The following is a 20,702-nucleotide window of genomic DNA, read 5'->3' on the forward strand; positions in this document are numbered from 1 at the left end:
AGTTTGTAATAACGGATTAAAGATACTTCGTTAAACGTCTACTTTAATTACAAGGTTAATTATTCTCCCATCTTCTCGTTTCTTTTTTTCTGACTGCTCGAACAAACGCACGTTTTCATGATGTATCTACCGGTAATATAAATTTATATCCATATGTTCGTTCTTGAGAAAATTAATTTCAAATATTTATTATTCCTTAGTATGTTTACTTAGATAATTGTAATAGATCTGACACGGAGTCACTTTATCATTGCTATCGTTAATATTATTATTAAATGGTATAATTTTATAGAAATATTTTGAACGTTCTTTTCTACATAGTTGTCATTGTTGAAATCTTTTATTACAAACAATACATAATTCCAGGAATATTTTTAAGTATCCAATTGATATCGTATATTTACTCGAAATAGAAAAAAAATATTCAACAATTTCACTATGAAAAAGTCACTTGAAATTATGACCCTCGTGGGTTACGCAATATTCATATCGCAAATGTAAACTTGGAGACGTTGTACTTAGGCGAATAGTTCACACCGAACGGAGCAAGGCCGTGTACAATTCTTAGCTACTTGATTGATATATCAATCCGACTTTAAGTGTTAGCGAAGAAGTATCGCTGAATCATGTCGAAAGAAACATTGTAAATCACGTTTAACACGAACGCTTTTAAACAATACTTATTTACGTTATGTTACAATCTATGATTTTGTTTGTTTCTGAAAAGAAAAAAAAAACATGAAAGATGGGTCATAAAAAATTGCGATTTAAGATCAATTAGATCGTTGCGATTTATAAAATGACGAGTCGTGGCGATGCTTCAGAAATACAGAATGGATTACCTCGGTTTATTAAGACTTCGTCGAGCTGCTTGATCCTCATTTCGCGGAGCATGTTTGTTCTTATAAATCATCCCACAGATAAGGCACACTCTCCGTACTACTTCCTACGACTTCGAACTTTTCCATAATCTGACTACTTAATGCCCGATGACGGTGAGCGCCATCCTCAGGGACAGCTATCGGCGCTGTGCAACGCCCACTTGTGTCAACACGATTAAAAGAAGACACGCGCGTGCCAGGATCTTACGCGATTCAACTCCCTTTCGATCACTCATATGTCCTTGCTATAATCAATCCTCCCCTGGTTAAACAAATCCTCTGATTATAATTGCATCCTTGTAATTAACGATTTTCTCGTGTCTTCAATAATAATTGTCAATTTTGTTATTCGTCAAATGAATGAAATCGAATAAAATTCAAAATAGTATTTCCCTAAGATATAAATTATTTAAATATGACGAATAATGTACATACTTGGAAGTCTAATCTTACACTCGTTTAATCCAAGTAAAGCAGGAATAGCAGGTAATTTCAAGAGGATTCCCATTTTGCCGTAGATGACACTGTTGTCGCTCTGCAGAGGCAGCAACGATCTCTCCGAGGAGACCAAGAGAAATTTTGAATCTTGGCTACAGCAACAACAATTGGGTCTTGGTCTTAATCCGATCGTACCATCCTCGAATCATCATCATCATCATACTCAAAGTCCTCAGCCAGATGGTAGCGGACCGATCGGTGCTGGGACCGGGGCGATTGGACCACCGCATCCAGCACTTTTACAATACTCTCATAAAACGCGTATGAGGACTAGCTTCGATCCAGAACTCGAGTTGCCACGACTTCAACGTTGGTTCGGTGAGAATCAACATCCAACTCGACAACAAATACAACATTACGTGACGGAGTTAAATTCCTTGGAGTCGCGACGGGGTAGGAAACCATTAGACGTGAACAACGTGGTTTATTGGTTTAAGAACGCAAGAGCTGCTCAAAAGAGAGCAGAGACCAGAGGTGTCAACGGTTACAGTCCACCAGGACTGAGTCCAAGAGGCGCTAGCATCGTTAGCGAAGATTGTTCTGACGAGGAAGAGGACTCCAGGCATCAGGTACACAATATTTTACTCAACTCTTTCACACATTTTATGTGTGTTCATTAAATATATAATATTATAATAAGTGTGCACAATATAATCATTTAATTATAACTTTCTTTTTCAACGAGCCTAATATTAGAATAATAATTTCGATATATATATATATTACTTCGCGATGATTATCCTGAATTATTACAAAGCTCGCCTTCGCTAAAGAATCTTTTTCGTTTCTTTGAGTTTGTAGTTAACAATCCTTAGCTTCTATAATGAATTAGCCCGGGTCAGGTCTGGTCGGTTCGTTCTGGAACGATGAATTTACGATCATTTCTAACAACCTCTATTAAAAGCCGGCTTCTCAGACTCTCTCGTCTCATCCATTTGCTTCAGTCGACGTCACCGTCGCCCTGCCCACCTAGCAGTCCACCGGTCGGTCCATTATCCTTGACTACACGACCAGAGGATCAACAACCGCCACCTTCGACGCCATCTTTAGTCAAGCAAGAGGACACCAGAGTATCTTCTGGTTCCGAGGACGAAGAAGCTAGGCCAACTGGTCCTCTCCCACCTGGATTTTCATTGGTACCAAGTCCAATGTTTGGACATGGTATTATGTACATGTCCCATTATTTACCACCACGTGGACCAGCCGGATGTCCGACGAATATGATCGACGAAAGGAGAAAAAGAAACCGAACGTTTATCGATCCTGTAACGGAAGTACCTAGGCTTGAAACTTGGTTCACTCACAATACTCATCCGAGCCATGCGGTACGTTTCGATCTTTTCAATACTTTATCACATCCACTGCATTTTTCATATTCAAGAATAATACAAATCTAAACGCTTCGTTGATTGAATTGTTTTTTAATAACTGGCAATATCTCTGAAACAATTCGTTTATTTCGAACAACTCGAGCAAACTGAACCATCGAAGCAATCTTTCATTAATTAGATCGCATATTTGAATTTGCTCGAGCACTTTAAGTATCCTTAACCTGTCAACCTATCGATCGAATTCGAGACATAAACTTGTGATACTTAATTTTAACCGAAGTATGCATTAATCTCTTTTCTAATTTTTAAAATAATACAAAATAATTCAATAAACACTCGATTAATTTCGAAATCGTAAAAATATCAGTATGATATTAAAAGTATTCATCGTGATCGATTCGCAGCTCATTCTCAAGTACACGGAGGAATTAAATCGGATGCCCTATCGCCAGAAATTTCCACGATTGGAATCAAAGAACGTGCAGTTTTGGTTCAAGAATCGTAGGGCCAAATGCAAGCGATTGAAGATGGCCCTTTTCGAAGGCGAAGCACCTCAACAGCATTCATATCACGCAGATTAGTTCCTTTAACCTTGATCGCATTAAATTAGAGACACTTGATTCAACGTTACTGCGGAAGAAGAAGAAGAAGAAGAAGAAGAAGAATAAAGGAAAGGTGGAGAAGGAAAAAGGGATTGTGTAAAAACGCGAACGAATGTGAAACATATTGTTATATAAAAAAAAAAAAAAAAAGCCGAATGCTCGAATGCACTATTACTTTGAACGCATTGACCCGCTGTCGGCCATCTTTATTGTAATTATATTGCGTAATTATTAATATAATTATCATGGAATTTGATCAATGTAAATACGAGAACGATATCGAATAAATCTGTATGTCACGATTGATCGTCTTCTTTCAGTGATATTTCCATCATATATTCTATTAAAGAGTTTTCATCGAGTTGGAGATTCAACAATTATATAGAGTAAGTATATCATTGTAAAGATAATTTACAATAACATTCGAATAAGTTCTTCTTAATCAATATAAATTAATTGAACAAATCAAATTTAGTTAAATCTAAATTTAAATGATAAACATATCCGTGTCTTTTCTTTTTCAACAATATTTATGATTTAACACGTTGAGTGCTACGTCAGTCCCTGGGGACTGACAGTAGACTTTTGGTTTGGAAGGCGTGGGTCTTACTGATTGTCTTTTTGTCGCCTGAGAAAGTATATCAAATCCTCTTTTCGTTAAACAAATAAGATAGAGAGATAAGAAATGATGGTGAAGGACGGTCGATATAGGCCTTACGAATTCTCAAAGTCGAAAAATTGTTTAAATTCATCTCGTATGTTGATATGGATGGCTAACTTTGAACCCAAACGAAGATAGACATATGCACACATTACATATGGGATATATCTTTCCACGAATAGGTACGTGTCGATAATGTCTTCAAGTTTGTTCTCGCACAAAGGACAACCATCGACCGAAATCTCGTCCCTAAGATAAGACTACGAGGCTGCCATCGAAACAACCCTAACTCAAGCGTCACGACGATCAATGAATACTTCTCTACAAATGGGAATCAGAGAATGTTTCTATCTTCAACTTACTACACATACCTAGACACTGTTAGAGAATTTCAGAATAGTAAGAGACTACTTCCTACGTGCTTTTATGATATTATGTCACTCTTAATTATTCATTTCGTATTCATAGAAATATTATATCAAGTAGCTGATTAATAGATTTTTCGTTGATTTCGGTAACATGCAGAAGAAATGATCAAATTTTCAATGTACAAACCCGCTACTATTAATTAAAAATTCGAGTACAAATTGACCGGTAAGTAATGTATTAATAAATATTTAAATGAAGTAAAGGATAAAACGTTATTTGTAAAAGAGTAATGAACAATTGAACGATTCGGACATATTATACAAATGATTTACAAGTGATCGAAGCTTCGATGAATCATTTAAAATCAATGTTTTATTAGAATATTGTATTTAGCGACTTTATAAAATTATTGATGTTTCTTTATTACTCAAATAACAATTTTGTAAAGAAAAAAAAGAAAGATCTAGGGTAAAGGATAAGTTCGAAGATAAATTTCGTTCTTATCTGTCAATAGTAGACGAATATATTCCAACTTTCTACTTTGTTCGAACAAGTAGTAACGTATAAAGATGACGAAAAGGATATCATCGTCAACGATGTATACTTAGAGAGGATAGGTCCTTTTGAATGCCCGTTGAGAGCGTCCCAGATTTAATGAACATAGGCGGATTTGTCCAATTAAAACGTCTTACAAGGATCCATCTGAAACCGAGGTTTATTTCGTTCACAAAACATCGAATCTCGACTTTGACACGACCCACCTCTTCTTATCCCTCGACTACGTAGGTATTATACAATATATATAATACATTTCACGGTTATCCCCCTTGTTATCGTTATCGAGTCTCCGTTTTTCCTAGAAAGGAAGAATATTATCGAGAGGAGCGGACAAATTTTTTCCTTTTGATTTCATGATAAGGTTTAAAGCGATTTTGTGATCCTACCTTTTCATTTATTTTCACCGTATTTCGACTTTAACTATATAATTGTTCATCGATAAATTCGTCTAATGGTGTTCAATAAAAATCCAAATATGATAAATCCTCATGGAATTTAATTTGTTTCTGGTAAAAGTGAACAATTCTTGATATCATACATGACGATTTATATATGAATTATTTCGTAATGAAAATTTAGGATTTTCACACTTAAACTCAAGCCTGACAGGCAATCGAAAGAAACGACAGACGGAGAGAAATCTTAATCCCATCAAAATAAGGAAATCAAAAAGAAAAAGTAGAAGAAGAAGAAGAAGAAGACGAAGGATCGAGGAGGAATGGGTCGGACGGATAAGTAAAATTGAGAGCAACGTCGAAGAGGAAGAAAAAGGGGAAGGGGTTGGTTGGGTTTCTCAGGCAAAAATCTAAAAGTCAGCAACCTCGGGGATCATCCCTCTATCTGATCTTAATTTGTCAGCCGTTACGAGTATTTCTCGAGCAGCGCGTTCGCGCCGATGATAAATCGGCCCGGTCGCGAGCGGCTTATAAACGGTTCGCCATTTTACTCGTAAAGTCGTTTCTTACGAGACCCGGTCTAATGGGAGACGAATTAATTAGCGAGAATAAAAAGATGATGATGATGATGATGAAGAAGAAGAAGAAGGAAGAGGAGCAGGAGGACGAAGACGAAAAAGAAGAACGAGAAAGAGAGAGAGAGAGAAAATTGGAGGAGTCAATTCTTATCGGCGTATTTCTCGAGTTCAAACTCTGGAGAAATATTCGGTTGATACAATATGCGAACGGGAAGAGATAGAAAGAGATAGAGATGGAGAGAAACAAGGAGAGAGAGAGAGTACGTTTCGTTCGTAAGGGAGCATTGTGTGCGCTTCGGCATTCATAGGACGTTCTTATCTTCCTATCCGGAGAGCTGTCAGCAAAGTTCCTGAATAATAATGGAGCGTGAGAGACAGAAGGAGAAAGAGGAAGAGAGAGAGAGAGATAGAGAAAATGTGAGGAAAGAGAAGAAGAGGAAGAGCTCGCGGCGTTCTCTCCTATCAGCCGGCTAGGATATGCCTAACTATTCTGTTTCAAAGCGCTTGCCGGACGTTTCGCCATAGATAATGTTGTCCAGGATGGTTAGATTGTTGGATACGACCGATAAGACGACCAAAAAACTCTTTCGCAACCTATATACATAGCTGTTACGAACAAGGACGAGTCGATTACGTCGAAACTACCCTTTCGGATTGTTACTTTACGAGGAATATGCCTTTTGAAGTTACGTGTCAAACGAATACGAAGAACATATTATACTAGAGAGAGAGAGAGAGAAAGAAAGAAAAGGGAACGATTTGCAAATTATATAAAAGCAGATATACAAATAATAATCTCAAATCTTCATATAAAATAAACATAATTACATTTTTATTTAAGAAAAAAATTAAGAAAAGAAACTATAGCATCGTAAAACAATTCATTTTTTCGGGTTATCGCGCGTAGGTACTTATAAAATATTGTATAATGTATTGTAGTCCTTAGCGAAAAGTTCTAGCAAAATAAAAGATAGGTTAAGGTGGAAGAACGTTATCACGGAGGGTCGCCGAGAAAGCAAAGAAAACAAGGAAGATGAAAAGGAGGGAGTCAAGGGAGAGTTAAGAGACTGAATCACGAAGGAGTACGAGAAATCGAGAGTTCGCAAATTAGCCGCAGGATTGGCCTCATAATCCTTGAGGGATGCGAAACGTTTATTCCTCTCTGTCTCCTTCTATCTATATATATATATATCTCTTCTCTCTCTTTTTCTTACCTCTCCCTTCATCTTTTTTTCTCAAGGGTGGTAGATGAGGTCGTATAAACGAACTCGCTCTGCAGCCCTACCTTCTTTCTCTCCCTTCCCACGTTCTTTCATTCTTTAATCCCACCCTCTTGGAGTTACTAGCAGCGACCGTAGTAAAAATTACGAGCACCGAGAAAAGGATCGGATGAGGAGAGCAACGATTGAAAGTAATGAGCCGTGTGATAGGAGGATCGCCCGTGAAAAGAGAGAGAGAGAGAGAGAGAAAGAGAGAAAGAAAGAAGGTAGACCATCTAATCCATAAGTTGGAACTAATTAATCCCGTTAATTTAACACCAATGGCCAAGCCATCCCTCGGTCAACCAGGACCAAGCAAATTTCACGTACGATGATACGTTGCTCGTATTACATATTACGAAAAGAAACGAATAAGAAGATAAACCAATCGGTAAGTTAAATACCCTCGAATACGAAGAGGAGATCCTTAATTGATCTATAGCAAAAGATTAAGTGGATTATATGTCCGTGGTTGGTCCTGAACGAGACGGTTGATTTATTACAGTTAAACAAACTCTAAGAACATTTTTTCATTTTGATCGTAAATAAATTATGCTTGAAAAAATTGTGAAGAATATTCAAGAAATATGGAGAGTAGATTGAAAAATCTGTTTACTTTCCATGATCTAATGATAAGTATTATAGATTATAAAAAAAAAAGAATAGGATAGAGTAAATGTAGTGGAGTTGAGCATTAATAGACAGGGGGTTTACTTAATTGATCTACAGCTAAATATTACGAGATCAGATACAACGTTAAGCCGAGGAAAGTGGGCAGTTGTTAATCGGTCATTCGGCACGATCTATCGTAAGAATAGTTGGTAGAGAAAAGGATCATACCACTTAGCCCGCTCGCTTGCTTTCTCGGCAAAAAGTATAGAGAAGAAGGATCTTTTCGCGACCGTAAATAAAAGAAATCCTTGTAATGGCTTTTGCCGAAGATCCTCCTCCTTGGTTCGTCCATCTCTCTTTCTCTCTCTCTCTTTCTCGTAGACCGGTTATTAAGCCCTGAGGCAGGGAGAGAGGCATCCAAGTACTCACCCTACCACGGGGCCCTGAAGGGTGAAACGTATCGAAGGTTCACGTTAGTAGGCTCGCTACGTTCTCGTCCACTTGCCGGCAGCAGCAACCTCGCTTAATTCCTTAACCCTTATAGACTTTGAGAAAATTTAGGGAGCTCCGTTCTTGGCGAGCCGATGTGGTACGCGTATAAACTGCCGCGGGTAGGAAGTGGAAGAAGAAGAACCGAGAGAGAAACTATGAGAGAGAGAGAGGGAGAGAGAGAGAAAGAGAATGAGCGAGTAGCATGAATACCAGGTGCTCCTGGGATCTTGGCGGCATCTTACGCCCGGACGATACATAATTTATGTCGCGCTCTGCCAGGCTTAAGACAGTATTAAGATCGAGCGAGCACCAACGCGAGCCGAGCCCTTTACCTCTCCTCACTCCATACAGGATTCAACCTTTCTTTTCCTTCTCTCTCTCTCTCTCTCTCTCTCTCTCTCTTCCGGATCCTCGAGATCGAGTTAAGTTTTCCTTTTCTTGAATAAAAAAGGATAATCCCGACTACGAATTTTACTCCTCACCAGATAAACGTTTTCAATGAATTTTTCTAAGATATCCTGCGGTTGATTTCAGTTTTCTTTGATTATATTCTTAAGTATATCTCAACAGATTGAGTTGGTTATTATAAAAGAAAGAATTGAGATCAAAAAATTGTCAATAGAGTTTTTCGAAGAGACGATGTGTGGGAAGATAATCGATAAATATTTTTCTATTACGCGCGAGTCCTTAATCGCAAACGAGAATTTCTAATCTATACCGATATATCATTTTTCGATTTTTTCCATTAGACATCAGAAGAAATTCCATAGGTCTTAAGGTCGGTGCCGAAAGGAGATCAGGATTCGAAGGAAAAACCACGCTGATACGATAGCACTGGCTTCTTAGCCTTTTTATGGTCTGCCAAACAGAATCCTTCTTCCTACTTCGCGTACATCCTTGTGTCCTTTTGATCCGATACACGCGTATCTTTCGCGAAGAGAAAGGGGAAGAGAGAAAGATAGAGAGAGAGAGAGAGGGAGAGAGAGAGAGAAAAAGGGAGAATAAAAAAAGGAAGAAGGAAAACGAAAAGCTCGAGGTCGTCGTAGCCGAGTCGTACAAGCCGAATCGTGGAAGGATCAAGGATATTACGGACATATTTTCTCTCGGGTAGACTCGACTCGATCTTTCTTAGCGGCATGTTTATTCAACGTGGGATTTAAAGCCGGCAAGCATAATAATATCCATCTCGCGTTATCACCGTGAACGTTAAATTAACTTTACGATCGTCCTGCGAGTTCGTAAAATTATTATCAAACGCAACGTTTACGAGCATCTTCTCTTAATGCTAAGAAACATCTTCGTATAACATTAGAAAATAAACCCATACACGTACATAGATATACCTTATAAATATATAAATGTATTATAGTAGACCGGTTGTATAAAAATATCTAGATCCTTCGTAAAATTTGACGAGAACAGACGGACGGGAAAGAACCCAGTAGGATTATCGAAGAGAATCCTGTCATCGTCCAGCAAAGGATTTTCCTCCAACGAGGAAGAAAAAAATAAATAAAAAAAGAAAGGCGGAAGAAGGTAGACAAAAAATAAGAAAAAGAAGAAGAAGAAAAGGAAAGAAGATAAAATAATTGAAAATTTTCAAACGGTCAGGGAGAAGGTGGGTACGATGGGGTAAAATCTGGGGGTGGGGGGGTAGTTGGAGAAGAACGTCTTGGCTGGGCGACTTGCGATAAAGCAAAGAGCCCGCGCTAAATACTTACATAAATCTGTATTGCCTTGCGCAGCACGAGAGGAGCTTATATTACACTTACACATACGCACACATAGATGCGATTGTAGGGAAGGAGAGTGTTGACCGGTTACATCCACCACCGCGACAAGGGGTTCGTTCTCGAGATATTTCGATGCATTCTACCTAAAGACGATTCCAATGGAAGTATCCTACCAAAACGATGATGGATTATATTTGCCTTCTTTTTTTTTTTACATTCTATTTCAAATATATTGTTTTCATTCGAATTAATACCTATGATTTAAATTAAGAATTGTAATCTTATTAATATTTCATCTCTTTTATATTTTACTTGTATAATTATTGTATAATTTATCCTATTATAACGTTCTTTATATGTATTTATGTATATGCAATATTACACACACATACACGCAACAAGAGATCATAAATAGTAAACTCCAAAACGGTCCAAGACGTACGCCGAGTAGAAAGAGGGTGATTACGTTTAAGGGATGCCGATAGTAGATAGGGTGTCTTATGGGAATCGCTCGATTGATAAAAGAAAAAGAAAAAGAAAAAGAAATATAAACAGATACAGGAAAAGAATAAGACAACATATACCTTTGGTTCTATGCGAATAAATAAATCTTTCCTTTCGTTGCCTAAGGTTAAAACATTAATTAATAAACTGAGCGAATGAAAAAAAAAAATAATAGAAAAAAGTGTAAAAAGAGGAAGAAATAGAAGGTGGTGAGGGTAAATAAGAGGAGAACGGTACCTCTCGCGAGGAGAGAGACGCAGGGAGGAACGAGAGGATAGGAGAAGGGGGTTGGGTTTGAGGTTTTCGCAGGATTCGCGACTGCCTGGGCAATAAATCTGCCGGGTATATCTGAGCTCATGAATGTTATTAAGATACAACCCCCCGCGTGCTGAGCGCGGGAATAGTAAGATGCACGGGTGTGTATGTGTATTTGTGACTATATACCCTGCGTAGGAAGATATAAAGGGAGTGAGAAAGATGGGAGAAAGGAAGAGAGAAAGAGAAGGTGAATGAAGAAGAAGAACAAGAAGAAGAAGAAGAAGAAGAAAAAGAAGAAAAAGCAAAGGAAGGAAAGTAGCTCGTGTAAGACCGGTAGCTCCTGGCAAGGCCAGCCAGCCAGCGCAGGGTTAAAGAGAAGAGTTGGGGTGGGGGGTTAGAGAGCAACGATGGAAGAACAGAAAAGAGTAGCGACCCGGAGAAACGGTTATGAAGAAATACCGCCGCCGGTAATCCCGCCATAGATCACCGCTTCTACTGGCCGCCTCTTCTGTCTTCTCCTTCTTCTTCTTCTTCTTCTTCTTCTTTTTCTCCTTTATGTCGTAATATCGTAGACTTAACGTGCGTCGACATCGTGTAGAAGTTCGTAAAACGAATATCGTATCGATTAGAAAGTGTATCCTCGTCGAAGATAACAGAAAATATATATAAACGAATATAGTTGTGATTTTTGATGAAGCCACGATTTAACAACGTCTTGAAGATATGTACGTAACACTCGAGTAACTAAGTTCAACATTACGGAGGGTTAATTAATTAAGCTTTCTCGAAGGAAATGGACCATGTCCTCTAACATCAAAGAGATACATTCGGGGTCTATCCCTAGCTCTTTTCGGTCTTTCTCGGTCTCTTACATTAGTCTGTATATCTGTCTGTCTAAGTTCCTTTTGCTTGCCAATTAATAAAGGACCAATAATATAATATATTTGTCCACAATCCGTCGTCTTATTTCCTAAATAACGAGCAAACATCGTACGGGACTATCATTCGTCGTGGGATTTGATTCTACGATAATTGCCGGTGTAACGGATAAAACTGTAAAATGAAAATATTACGTCAAGTGATTAAATCACGTTAGAAATATCCGGATTTCTTTTGAAAGTTATCGAGTTAGTTACCGAAATTGGCTCGTCATCGTTCGGTTCATGATAACGAGTTAGAGGAGGACAAGGATGAGGCGGTAGAGATGGTGGTGGTAGTGAAACAGAAAGGGAGGAACAACTGTATCATAGAACAACGTATAACGTGTAAGCCCGAAGGGTGGTTTATGTATCGCCAAGGCAAGATATCCGATGATTTAGCTGTGCTCTCGGGGCTGCTCTAGTGAGTTGGAGGAACGGGGAAAGGGAGAAGGGGAAAGAAGGATGGAAGAAGGAGAAGAGAGTAGTCTTCTTATCTCGCGGCTGGCCGCAGTAACCGTGGTGTAATCTTTTATTAATTCGTCGACTTAGGAAATTTATCGTGGCTTTTGTTTACCAGTAGACGCTACCGCGTTGTCTTAAATCTCGCGAATATAACAGAACAACACTGTTCCTCTTCTTTGCATTATCTCGACTATCTCTTTTGGCGAGAAACCATAAAGGGAAGAAAAAGAAAAATTCTCGTTCGAGTTTCTCGTTTTCTGTAATTTTTCTTTTCCAACAAAATAAGAAAAGAAAAAAATCATTTTAATATTATAATTCGAAAAAGTAGAAAAAAGTTTGAGCAAAGTGGTATTGCCCTTAATCGGTTGACATTTGTCGCGAAGGAAAGGAGGAGAAAAGGGGGTGTGGTTGGGCGAGCTAGGTCTACGAGTCTCGCGAGAATTTTCGTTATGTATATACAAAATTCCGTGGCATATACGCGAATTCCATATAACGGTGCCGGAATGGCGCTATATTATTATTAGAGTCCCTTAAGTCTAAGAGCCTTAAATCTGCGATAAGTTATGGGCACCCCTCGTGCCACCCCGCGCACCACCGTTCTCCTCCTTACCTTACCTTCCTTCTTCTTCTTCTTCATCCTCCTCCACCTCCTTCCGCACCTTATACCATTTCCCTGTAATATCTTAGTCTACGATGGCGCTTCTTCGGCCTTTATCTCGCATACATTATACGCCCCCGAACGGGCTGGTCTTCATCCCTGAGAAAGAAGGGGTAGGAAAGGAAGTATACGTTTGAAAAGGGGGTCGAAGAGTAATTGAAAGTAACTGCTACCACAGAAGCTAACCTAATCCTGTCTATTCTAATCAAGATAAACCTATGGGGATCATCTCGCATATTTCCACTTTCATATATATGTTTGTGCTTTCTTGCGATGGCTTTATTTCTTATAAATCATCGTTCGTCTTTGAGAAAATGAAGAAGATTTTTGTATTCAAGAATGGAAACAAAAATCTATTATTTATTCGGATCTCAATCTGAAAGGAGAAATTAAAAGAAAAAAAAAAAGAAATAAATTAAATAATTAATCGATTAATAAGTATTTTTGAGACGATGAAAAATGTGAAAAATAAAAGGATCGATTGTCGCGAGTATAACGCCGGAAAGAGTGTTTCACCGTGCGACACTGGCGTCGAAGGATCCTCGCGGATGAGCATATTTCACGGCGCTATCTGCAAGCATTTTGTGCACATCCGAGGAGTTCGTAGAGTCGAAAAGATGGCGGTTGTACGGTTTGCGGGCAACGTGCCAATCTTGCTCGATGTTTTTTACGGCCGTGATAAGCGCCGCTGTCCTCTTACCCCTACTCTCCAGTTCCTCCCATAGAGAAACCTACCACGACCACCCTGAAACCCCAACCCCAAGTCCCGAACGCAAAGAACCCCCAACACCACCCGAAGAAAACGGTTACGAATGTAATCTTTACCTTTGCTTCGCGCCTTAATGGACGTTTCCTCGTTGACAGGTCGAAGCCCGAGAAACGTTGAGCTCGTTCGTGTGTCTTTGACGCAGGATGCCTTCTCTCGTTTATGGCACCGAGGAACGAAAAAGTGCGATAAGCTCTCGAGAAGGACGTTTATATAGACACAAACACATGCGCAAGCTCTCGCGTGGTTATATCTACACAACTGTAGTATCAAATGGAATAATGGCAACTGAGCAACCCCCGCCTACAATTTTCTTCCCTCTTGTCTACATCGACATCGAACGAGCTCCGATTTAAACGTTTCCATCTTCTCCCAAGATCGAAATATTCAACTTGCAACTCTCTTATTTTACCTCAATGTTTATTTCCTGTTACCTCGATTAACTTTTCTTTTCCTGCGACCTGTCCTGGACGTTTAACGACCTTTTAGGTCGCGAATACCTAATGTCGACAAAACCTCGAACCACGACAAGCTCAAGAAGCTTAAAACTTTGATCTATCTTCGTTGACGAACGTCGATCGTCCAAAGCTCTCAAGATAAAATTTCGATTGTCGATTATCGCGTTGAAATAAAAGCTCTGTCGTCGAACTTAACTGTGAACTCTAATAAGGATTTGATGAAAACACCGAGAGAGAGAGAGAAACAGACGGATCAGAAAGGGTGTTGCAGATGAGTTACACGCGACAACGATTAGACAATAGAACGGAAACGTGAGGAGAACACTGAGGTTTTGGCAAGCTTCGAGATTCTCATCCTCTTCTGGATGCTTTGGGAGTTCCGACAGATGTGCCCGGTATCACCCGGAAAATACGCGTGCGCGCGCGAGCGCAAGCAACGAACGCAAGCAACGCTTTATCCTTACGGGGTGCCTCCGTGTTCCTGATCTTGTTAAGGATGCACTGAACCAAGAATAGCCGGTATTCATTCGCGTTTCAACGAGAGACCTACCTGTTTACGCCATCTCCATAACATTCCTATTATTAACGTTCAGTCAGCATTTAGTCCGACTAACTTCCATTATTTCCTTATTTTATATTTTCTCCGAGAAAACTTTTTATATTACTGTCTATAAATTTAGAATTATGATTTTGTACTGATAACTAACAAGTAGTTACAAACTTGTTTAATTCAAATTATTGAAACTTGAAAAAAACTTTAAAATCTGTAATTTTTGTTATTTGGAATTATTAATGAAATAAAATAATAAAATAATCACGGGTATATTAAATTAATATTCGAAATATTATTAATATTTTATATTATTGTACGTTTCATTCTGAATATGTAAATTTGTAGATAAAATAATTTCCAGAAAAGCAAGGATTTCGAAGGACCGACCGCTTGACCAAATACAAACATCGACCACTTTGATAATGCGACCCTTGGTAAAGTCCCATTATGATACTACCTTAATTCAAGACAATAAAGTACGCGTGAGTGACGAAAAAGCGAAAGAGAGTTCAGTGAATTTAATTTATAAACATGCCAGAGCAATTACGAATACGCATTTCGGAAGACGTTCTACGTTTCTTTCTCCCTCGCGCCCAAACACGCGCGATCCCTTTTCTAAAAGATATAAAAGGTGGTGTAAAGGAAGGAAAGGAAGGGAAGGAAAGGAAAGGAAGGGAAGAGAAGGGCACACGTAGGGACCGTGATTTCGGCGGCTTTGTACGAGACTCCGCGGTGGCGTTGAAGCCAACAAAAGATAAGCCGTTATTTATAACCCGACTTAAGGGGGTTGAGAGATCACGGGGGTGGTTCCAAGACGAGAATGAAATTATTTTCGAATCTCGACTAGAGTTTCTTCTTTAAAAACAAACCAAGAAAAAAGAAAAACAGAAGCAGCGTAAAGAAAAGAAGTGTTCGACATTCGGTTCACTAGTCAGACCGAAAGTTAAATCTCGAAAATGTCAAAAAGACAAAAAGAAGAATATATAAAAAATGTAAAGATAAGAAGTAAAAAAAAAAAAGAAAAAGGAAACTTGATAAGAATCTTCAATGCTCGTTCTCCCCGTTCTTAGGAGATTCAGTGATGCATGCTCGAGAGAAATTTAAGAAGAACCGGAGAAAATATCGAAATGTTCAGGTTCGCTGGTAAAAAGGGGTGGGGTTGAGGCAGTGCCGCGCGCGCTTCGAACCGCCACTGGGGATAGGATGAAGGCTGGATGAGGGTGGGAGGAGTGGGGGGAGGTCGTCGCTGCAGAGAGAACGTGCATCCCCCGTGAAGCTAGGTGTTCTGCCGGTGGTGATGGTAGTGGAGGTGGTGGTGTAGGTGGAGGTGGTGGTGTAGGCGGTGGTGGTCGTGAGCTGGCTCCTCGAACTGATCAATACCTGAAACACCGCGAGGTATCGTCCCGTTATTTCCGGTCTCCCAGCGAGACCGGAAATGAAGGCGTTAAAAATATATACTTAACTCCCTCCTATATCTATATCTGTATATATATATACATATATATTATAGAATGAGATATATAGAACCGAGAATTTCTACTTGGCTTCGACAACGAACCAAGACATTATACAATATATCCTTCCTTCGTTGCTAACGTAACTGGCCTCAATAGTCCTGAACTGATAGAATCGAAAAAAGTAACAGATATAGACAGAAGATGAGAGCATTTTATACGCTTTTATTGCATTAAATGCAATCCTGACTCTCTACGGTAGAAAACACGAACAAGTTTAGTTAATTCTTTGATCTCGAAAAGAGATCGTTTATATGAAATTTCCTTAGGGATATCTTTAAGAATATTTCTATTAATTCGATAAAATAGAACCTTGCTACCACTCTTTATTCATCATCTTCTAGAAGAGAAAAATGACAAATTAGAAGGAAGACAAATAAGATGATCTTTTCTCCCACCAACTTCCAGCAGTACGAACATCAGAAATTTGAGGGCGTGACCAGGAGTCCGGTGTGGAAGTCCGGATTTGCGAAATCGTAGTGAAGGGGTTGGTTTAATATCAACAGGTAGAACGTTCTCGTCCCCACCGGATAAGCCGAGGGCTAAGCGCCGGCGCTAGCTAAACCTCTGGCACCCTCCCTGGAGGGTGTGACCTACTCTTCCCATTGGTCCGAGTGGACGTGTGAAAAAGAGAGTCCTGCGCGAATAAAATCTTTTTCCAATCTTTCACCTTTGCAAAGGGTGGAGCTTGTTTCTTAATCTTCTTCATGTTTTCAACACTGACAATGAATAAAAAACATAATATGAATTTTAAGATCGAACAAATAAACGAATCAAACTTGTTTTCATTTTCTTCGCGACTTGTCTTTTCAAGTAAAAATAAAAGGTCGAAAGGTAAGTTTATTCCTGATCGATGTTACACACGTTATCGATCTAATCGTTAGAAGTAGCTATTATTTCAAAAAAAGAAAATAAGGAAAAGGAGAGACTACCGAAGAAGTATCATAGATGCTTCTGTCGGATCGACGTAGAGAAGGAGGAAGGAAAAAAAGAAGAAAAGGAGAAGAAAAGGTCGTAATACAGCGACGGTAAAAAAAAAAAAATTGGAAAGAGAAAATATCCGCATGGGTCAGCCAAGAGAGGCTTATACCGAAGAGCTAGCAGCCTCAATATCGGCTTTTGAAATGCTTCAGGTATTTATCTAATGTCTTATATTTTCCGCAGGACTGCATCATTCGAATTTCCATTTTTAAAGGTTTTACAAACGAACCGTTTTCTGTATCAGCATTGAAGGACTACCAGCACCGAAAGGTACTCCGTTGAAGAAGCGGAAACGAACGAAGGATCGTTTTGTGTTTAAGAAAATCTTTCTCGATTAGATTTATAGATGAAACAAAAAAAAAAAAAAGAAAGAAAAAGGATGGCGTTCATAATGCCCGCTCTTTTTCCTTTTTTTTCCTATCACAGGGAATAATCGCGCCATTACACATCGCTTATCTTACGGAGATATCGTAGCAGCGTACCTCACATAACTTATCAAAGATAAGTCCTCAGTAGTTTTCAGAAACCGTTAACAATACTTTCGGATCGGGCCAGTCAACTTCGTGTTAATTTTTGTTTATGGAATAAAATGTGAAATTGAATGATCCAAAACGATATTTCTATAGTAATTATAATCGGCGATGGTGCCGATAAAAATTTCATTATTTTTCAACTCGTGACCGTAAGACTTATCACCGGTGCATTAAGATGGAGCTCGGAAAAACGATTAGCTTGTTAATGATTCATCACCTAGTGATTTATCTATTGGGAAATTTATCCCTTGCTCATAGTTTTTGTCCCGTTAGATGTTTGTGTTATTTGGGCCGACATCCGAGAATTGTCATGTGTTCGAAGCAGGGCTTGACAACATTTCCATCTAATATCACCGATATCGTGAGTCTCTCCATGAAATATAATATAACAGTAATCTTCAAGTTAATTCATCCAATTGCAATATGTTCTCATTGGAAATAAAATAGTTTCGTTTCGCTTTTCCCATTGTTCCACTCAAATTATTAGTTCATTACTCCACAGGTAGAAAACTTGGATTTGTCGACTAATCTATTGACAGAGATCACGGATGATATAAAACGCTTCGTAGATCTACAAATTCTAAACTTAGCTAGAAATCAATTAAATTATTTGCCAGAGAGTATAGGAGAATTAAAAAATTTACGTAAATTAGATATCTCAGAAAATAATATTGAGGATATAAGCAATATAGCACCTATCAATCGACTGCCTTCTCTGATTATTATTTTCCTATCTAAAAATCCTCTAACAGAGTTAAACAATTTGAACAGTAATGTCCTTCAAGCTGTTGAAGCAAGTTACTGCGGTAAGATATTTATTATTTGCATTACTAACCGCGTTATCTTACATCTGTATGTTTTTTCTCATTTTCCAGGCATCAAAAAGATTGATGACACAACATTGAAAGGATTACCAGATTTACTGAGTCTAAGTTTAAAAGGAAATCCGTTGAAAACAATTCAAAAGGCATACAGTAAAAAGTTACGGTGGTTAGACATGTCCAATTGTCTCTTGAATTACTTAAATCCTGATACTTTCACTGGTTTCCCAGTTTTAGAGGAATTACGTCTGAATAATAATCCTGCGCTCGTTTATAGTACAAGGTAAGCATCTAATCATAATTTAGAAGAATATATCATCATGTTTAACTTTTGTAGGCATTCTACTCTACAGCATTTGAATTTGAAACAACTGGACGTTTCAAATTGTAATTTGGACAGACCAGGTCTCCATGGTTTGCCATCATTGACCCACGCCAGATTATCTCGAAATACGATACGTTTACTTCCAAATCGAATTTTTGCTAAAAACAGACAACTTACTCACCTGTACTTAAATTCAAACGGTATAGAACATTTGAATATAAGTACCTTCGAAGGACTGGTGAAACTTAATCATTTGGATTTGTCAATGAACGCTCTTGAATTCATCCACTCTTCAACATATTTTGACAACGTTGAACTCAAATCGGTCAATCTCTCTTATAACAGTCTATACCAATTTCCAAATTTGACGTCACTTTTGACATCTTTGGACTTATCTTACAATTTCATAGAAACGATGGAAAGTGATTCTTTAAATGGTATGCCCAAAATAAATAGTCTAAATTTAAATGATAATCGGCTACAACGTTTACCCAACGGATTGCAATCATTGACTTTGACAAGGCTAAATATTCGAAGAAACAGACTAATGGAATTAAATAACAGTAGTTTCGCGGAACTACCTGAACTTGAACAAATCGATGTTTCAGGTAAGCACATCATACCAAAATTATATAGAATTATTGACTTATTATTTCTACTTGTAATAATTATCCAATTCTAACGGTGCCAGGTAATCGTCTAACCGAAGCAATAGACCCAAGTATTTTCCAAAAGAATGTCAAATTAGAAACCATTCGACTGGAGGATAATCCATGGCGTTGCGATTGCATTCAATTATACTTAACTTATCAATATTTGACAAATCCACCTGCCAAAAGCTTGCCTTACACTTTGATCTGTCAGAGTCCTGCCAACGTCTCCGATTACACTTGGGAGAGTGCCTGCTACAACGTTTGGAACGGAGAACTCGTGTACAGTAATAACAGAATATGGGGTTTTTTCTTGATGTGCGTATTCGTGCTAATTATTATGGTGGGTACAGTCACGTCCATCAAACACGCAATCAAAATGAAAAGACAAGCTATCGAAGAAAGACATCGTATCGATAGAATGGAGGGTATTGAAAGACTGAGACTCTTACAACAGAGGTAACGTTTCTTATTCTTATACTTACTTTAAATCCCGATACTGTTTTACCTACGAGGTTTAACCTTTCTCTTATCGGCTGTTGATAATTATTTTCTATCTTAACTACAATCAATAATAGGAAACTATTTTACCTTAAGAGCAAAAATTGTATTATCATGAATTTAGTTTGTATAATTAATTCGGCAAGTAATTAGAATCGATGATGATCCAATTGACAGGAATCAACAAAGACAGGAAAGAACGGAAACAGCACCGGAACCAAGGATCCATCCTCTGGAATTGATCGGACCACCCAGTTACGAGGAAGCTGTTCAGATGCCAAGACTGACGCATTCCTTGGATACGTTAAACGAAGTTTCTATAGAGAATGTTTACTTAACTAGACTAGGCTCTGTCGACAATTTACAAAACAAGAGAAAAAGATCGAGAAGACCGAGAAAGAGAACCCAAAGCGAGGACAATTTGTTGAGAAGAGAAGAACGTCGCGTTGAAAGACTAAGAAGAGAAAGGAGTAACTCGGCTGGTAACGTTTCTGATAATGGAGAGAGACCAACACCGGTGACGAATCCTACAAGGTCTAAATCTTCGTCTACTCGACGACAGAGAAGGACAAACACTATAGAGGAACTTGAGGAGTCTGGAAGTAGTAACAAAGGTCGACCGAGACCGCAAACACCTAGCGCTAAAAAGAAAAAACGTAGAAGAACGATTAGAGACGGACACTCGACGGACGATGAGGATTCCGACATCCAAAGAATCACTAATAACAGGCCGATCGTCATCAAAGACCTACGAAGGGAACCGAGAAGTGGAATTTGGGAGATGCAAACCGAATGCGATTCTTAAAACTCTCAACAATATTAAACGTCC

The 20,702-nt window shown here is 38.6% G+C and overlaps 2 protein-coding genes across 3 annotated transcripts in view; both read left to right on the plus strand.

Annotated features, from left to right (window-relative positions):
• Nucleotides 1-3,606, plus strand: part of LOC106785751 — a 43,204-nt gene extending 39,598 nt beyond the window's left edge. For both annotated transcript variants that reach the window (XM_014746467.1, XM_014746468.1), the window contains 3 exons: nt 1,400-1,948; nt 2,324-2,704; nt 3,115-3,606. In XM_014746467.1, the coding sequence (XP_014601953.1) occupies nt 1,400-1,948; nt 2,324-2,704; nt 3,115-3,291 (1,107 nt within the window). In that variant the 3' untranslated portion in view covers nt 3,292-3,606. The remainder of the gene's footprint in view (nt 1-1,399; nt 1,949-2,323; nt 2,705-3,114) is intronic.
• A 14,145-nt stretch (nt 3,607-17,751) lies between these two features.
• Nucleotides 17,752-20,678, plus strand: LOC106785669 (leucine-rich repeat-containing protein 15). The gene is made up of 6 exons (XM_014746310.1): nt 17,752-17,937; nt 18,079-18,382; nt 18,452-18,680; nt 18,735-19,330; nt 19,414-19,831; nt 20,051-20,678. The coding sequence occupies exons 1-6, from the start codon at nt 17,752-17,754 to the stop codon at nt 20,676-20,678; spliced, it is 2,361 nt and encodes a 786-aa protein (XP_014601796.1).
• Nucleotides 20,679-20,702: the final 24 nt, after the last annotated feature.

The sequence above is a fragment of the Polistes canadensis genome, unplaced genomic scaffold, assembly GCF_001313835.1.
Source record: "Polistes canadensis isolate GaletaPanama2010 unplaced genomic scaffold, ASM131383v1 scaffold_55, whole genome shotgun sequence".
Classification (NCBI taxonomy): domain Eukaryota; kingdom Metazoa; phylum Arthropoda; class Insecta; order Hymenoptera; family Vespidae; genus Polistes; species Polistes canadensis.

Excerpts from the sequence above, each read along its gene's own strand:
- LOC106785669 (XM_014746310.1), top strand. The coding sequence starts at position 17,752 with ATGGAGCTCGGAAAAACGATTAGCTTGTTAATGATTCATCACCTAGTG. Across the intron at positions 17,938-18,078 it reads CATCTAATATCACCGATATC|GTAGAAAACTTGGATTTGTC; the intron begins GTGAGTCTCTCC and ends ATTACTCCACAG. Across the intron at positions 19,331-19,413 it reads TGAACAAATCGATGTTTCAG|GTAATCGTCTAACCGAAGCA; the intron begins GTAAGCACATCA and ends TAACGGTGCCAG.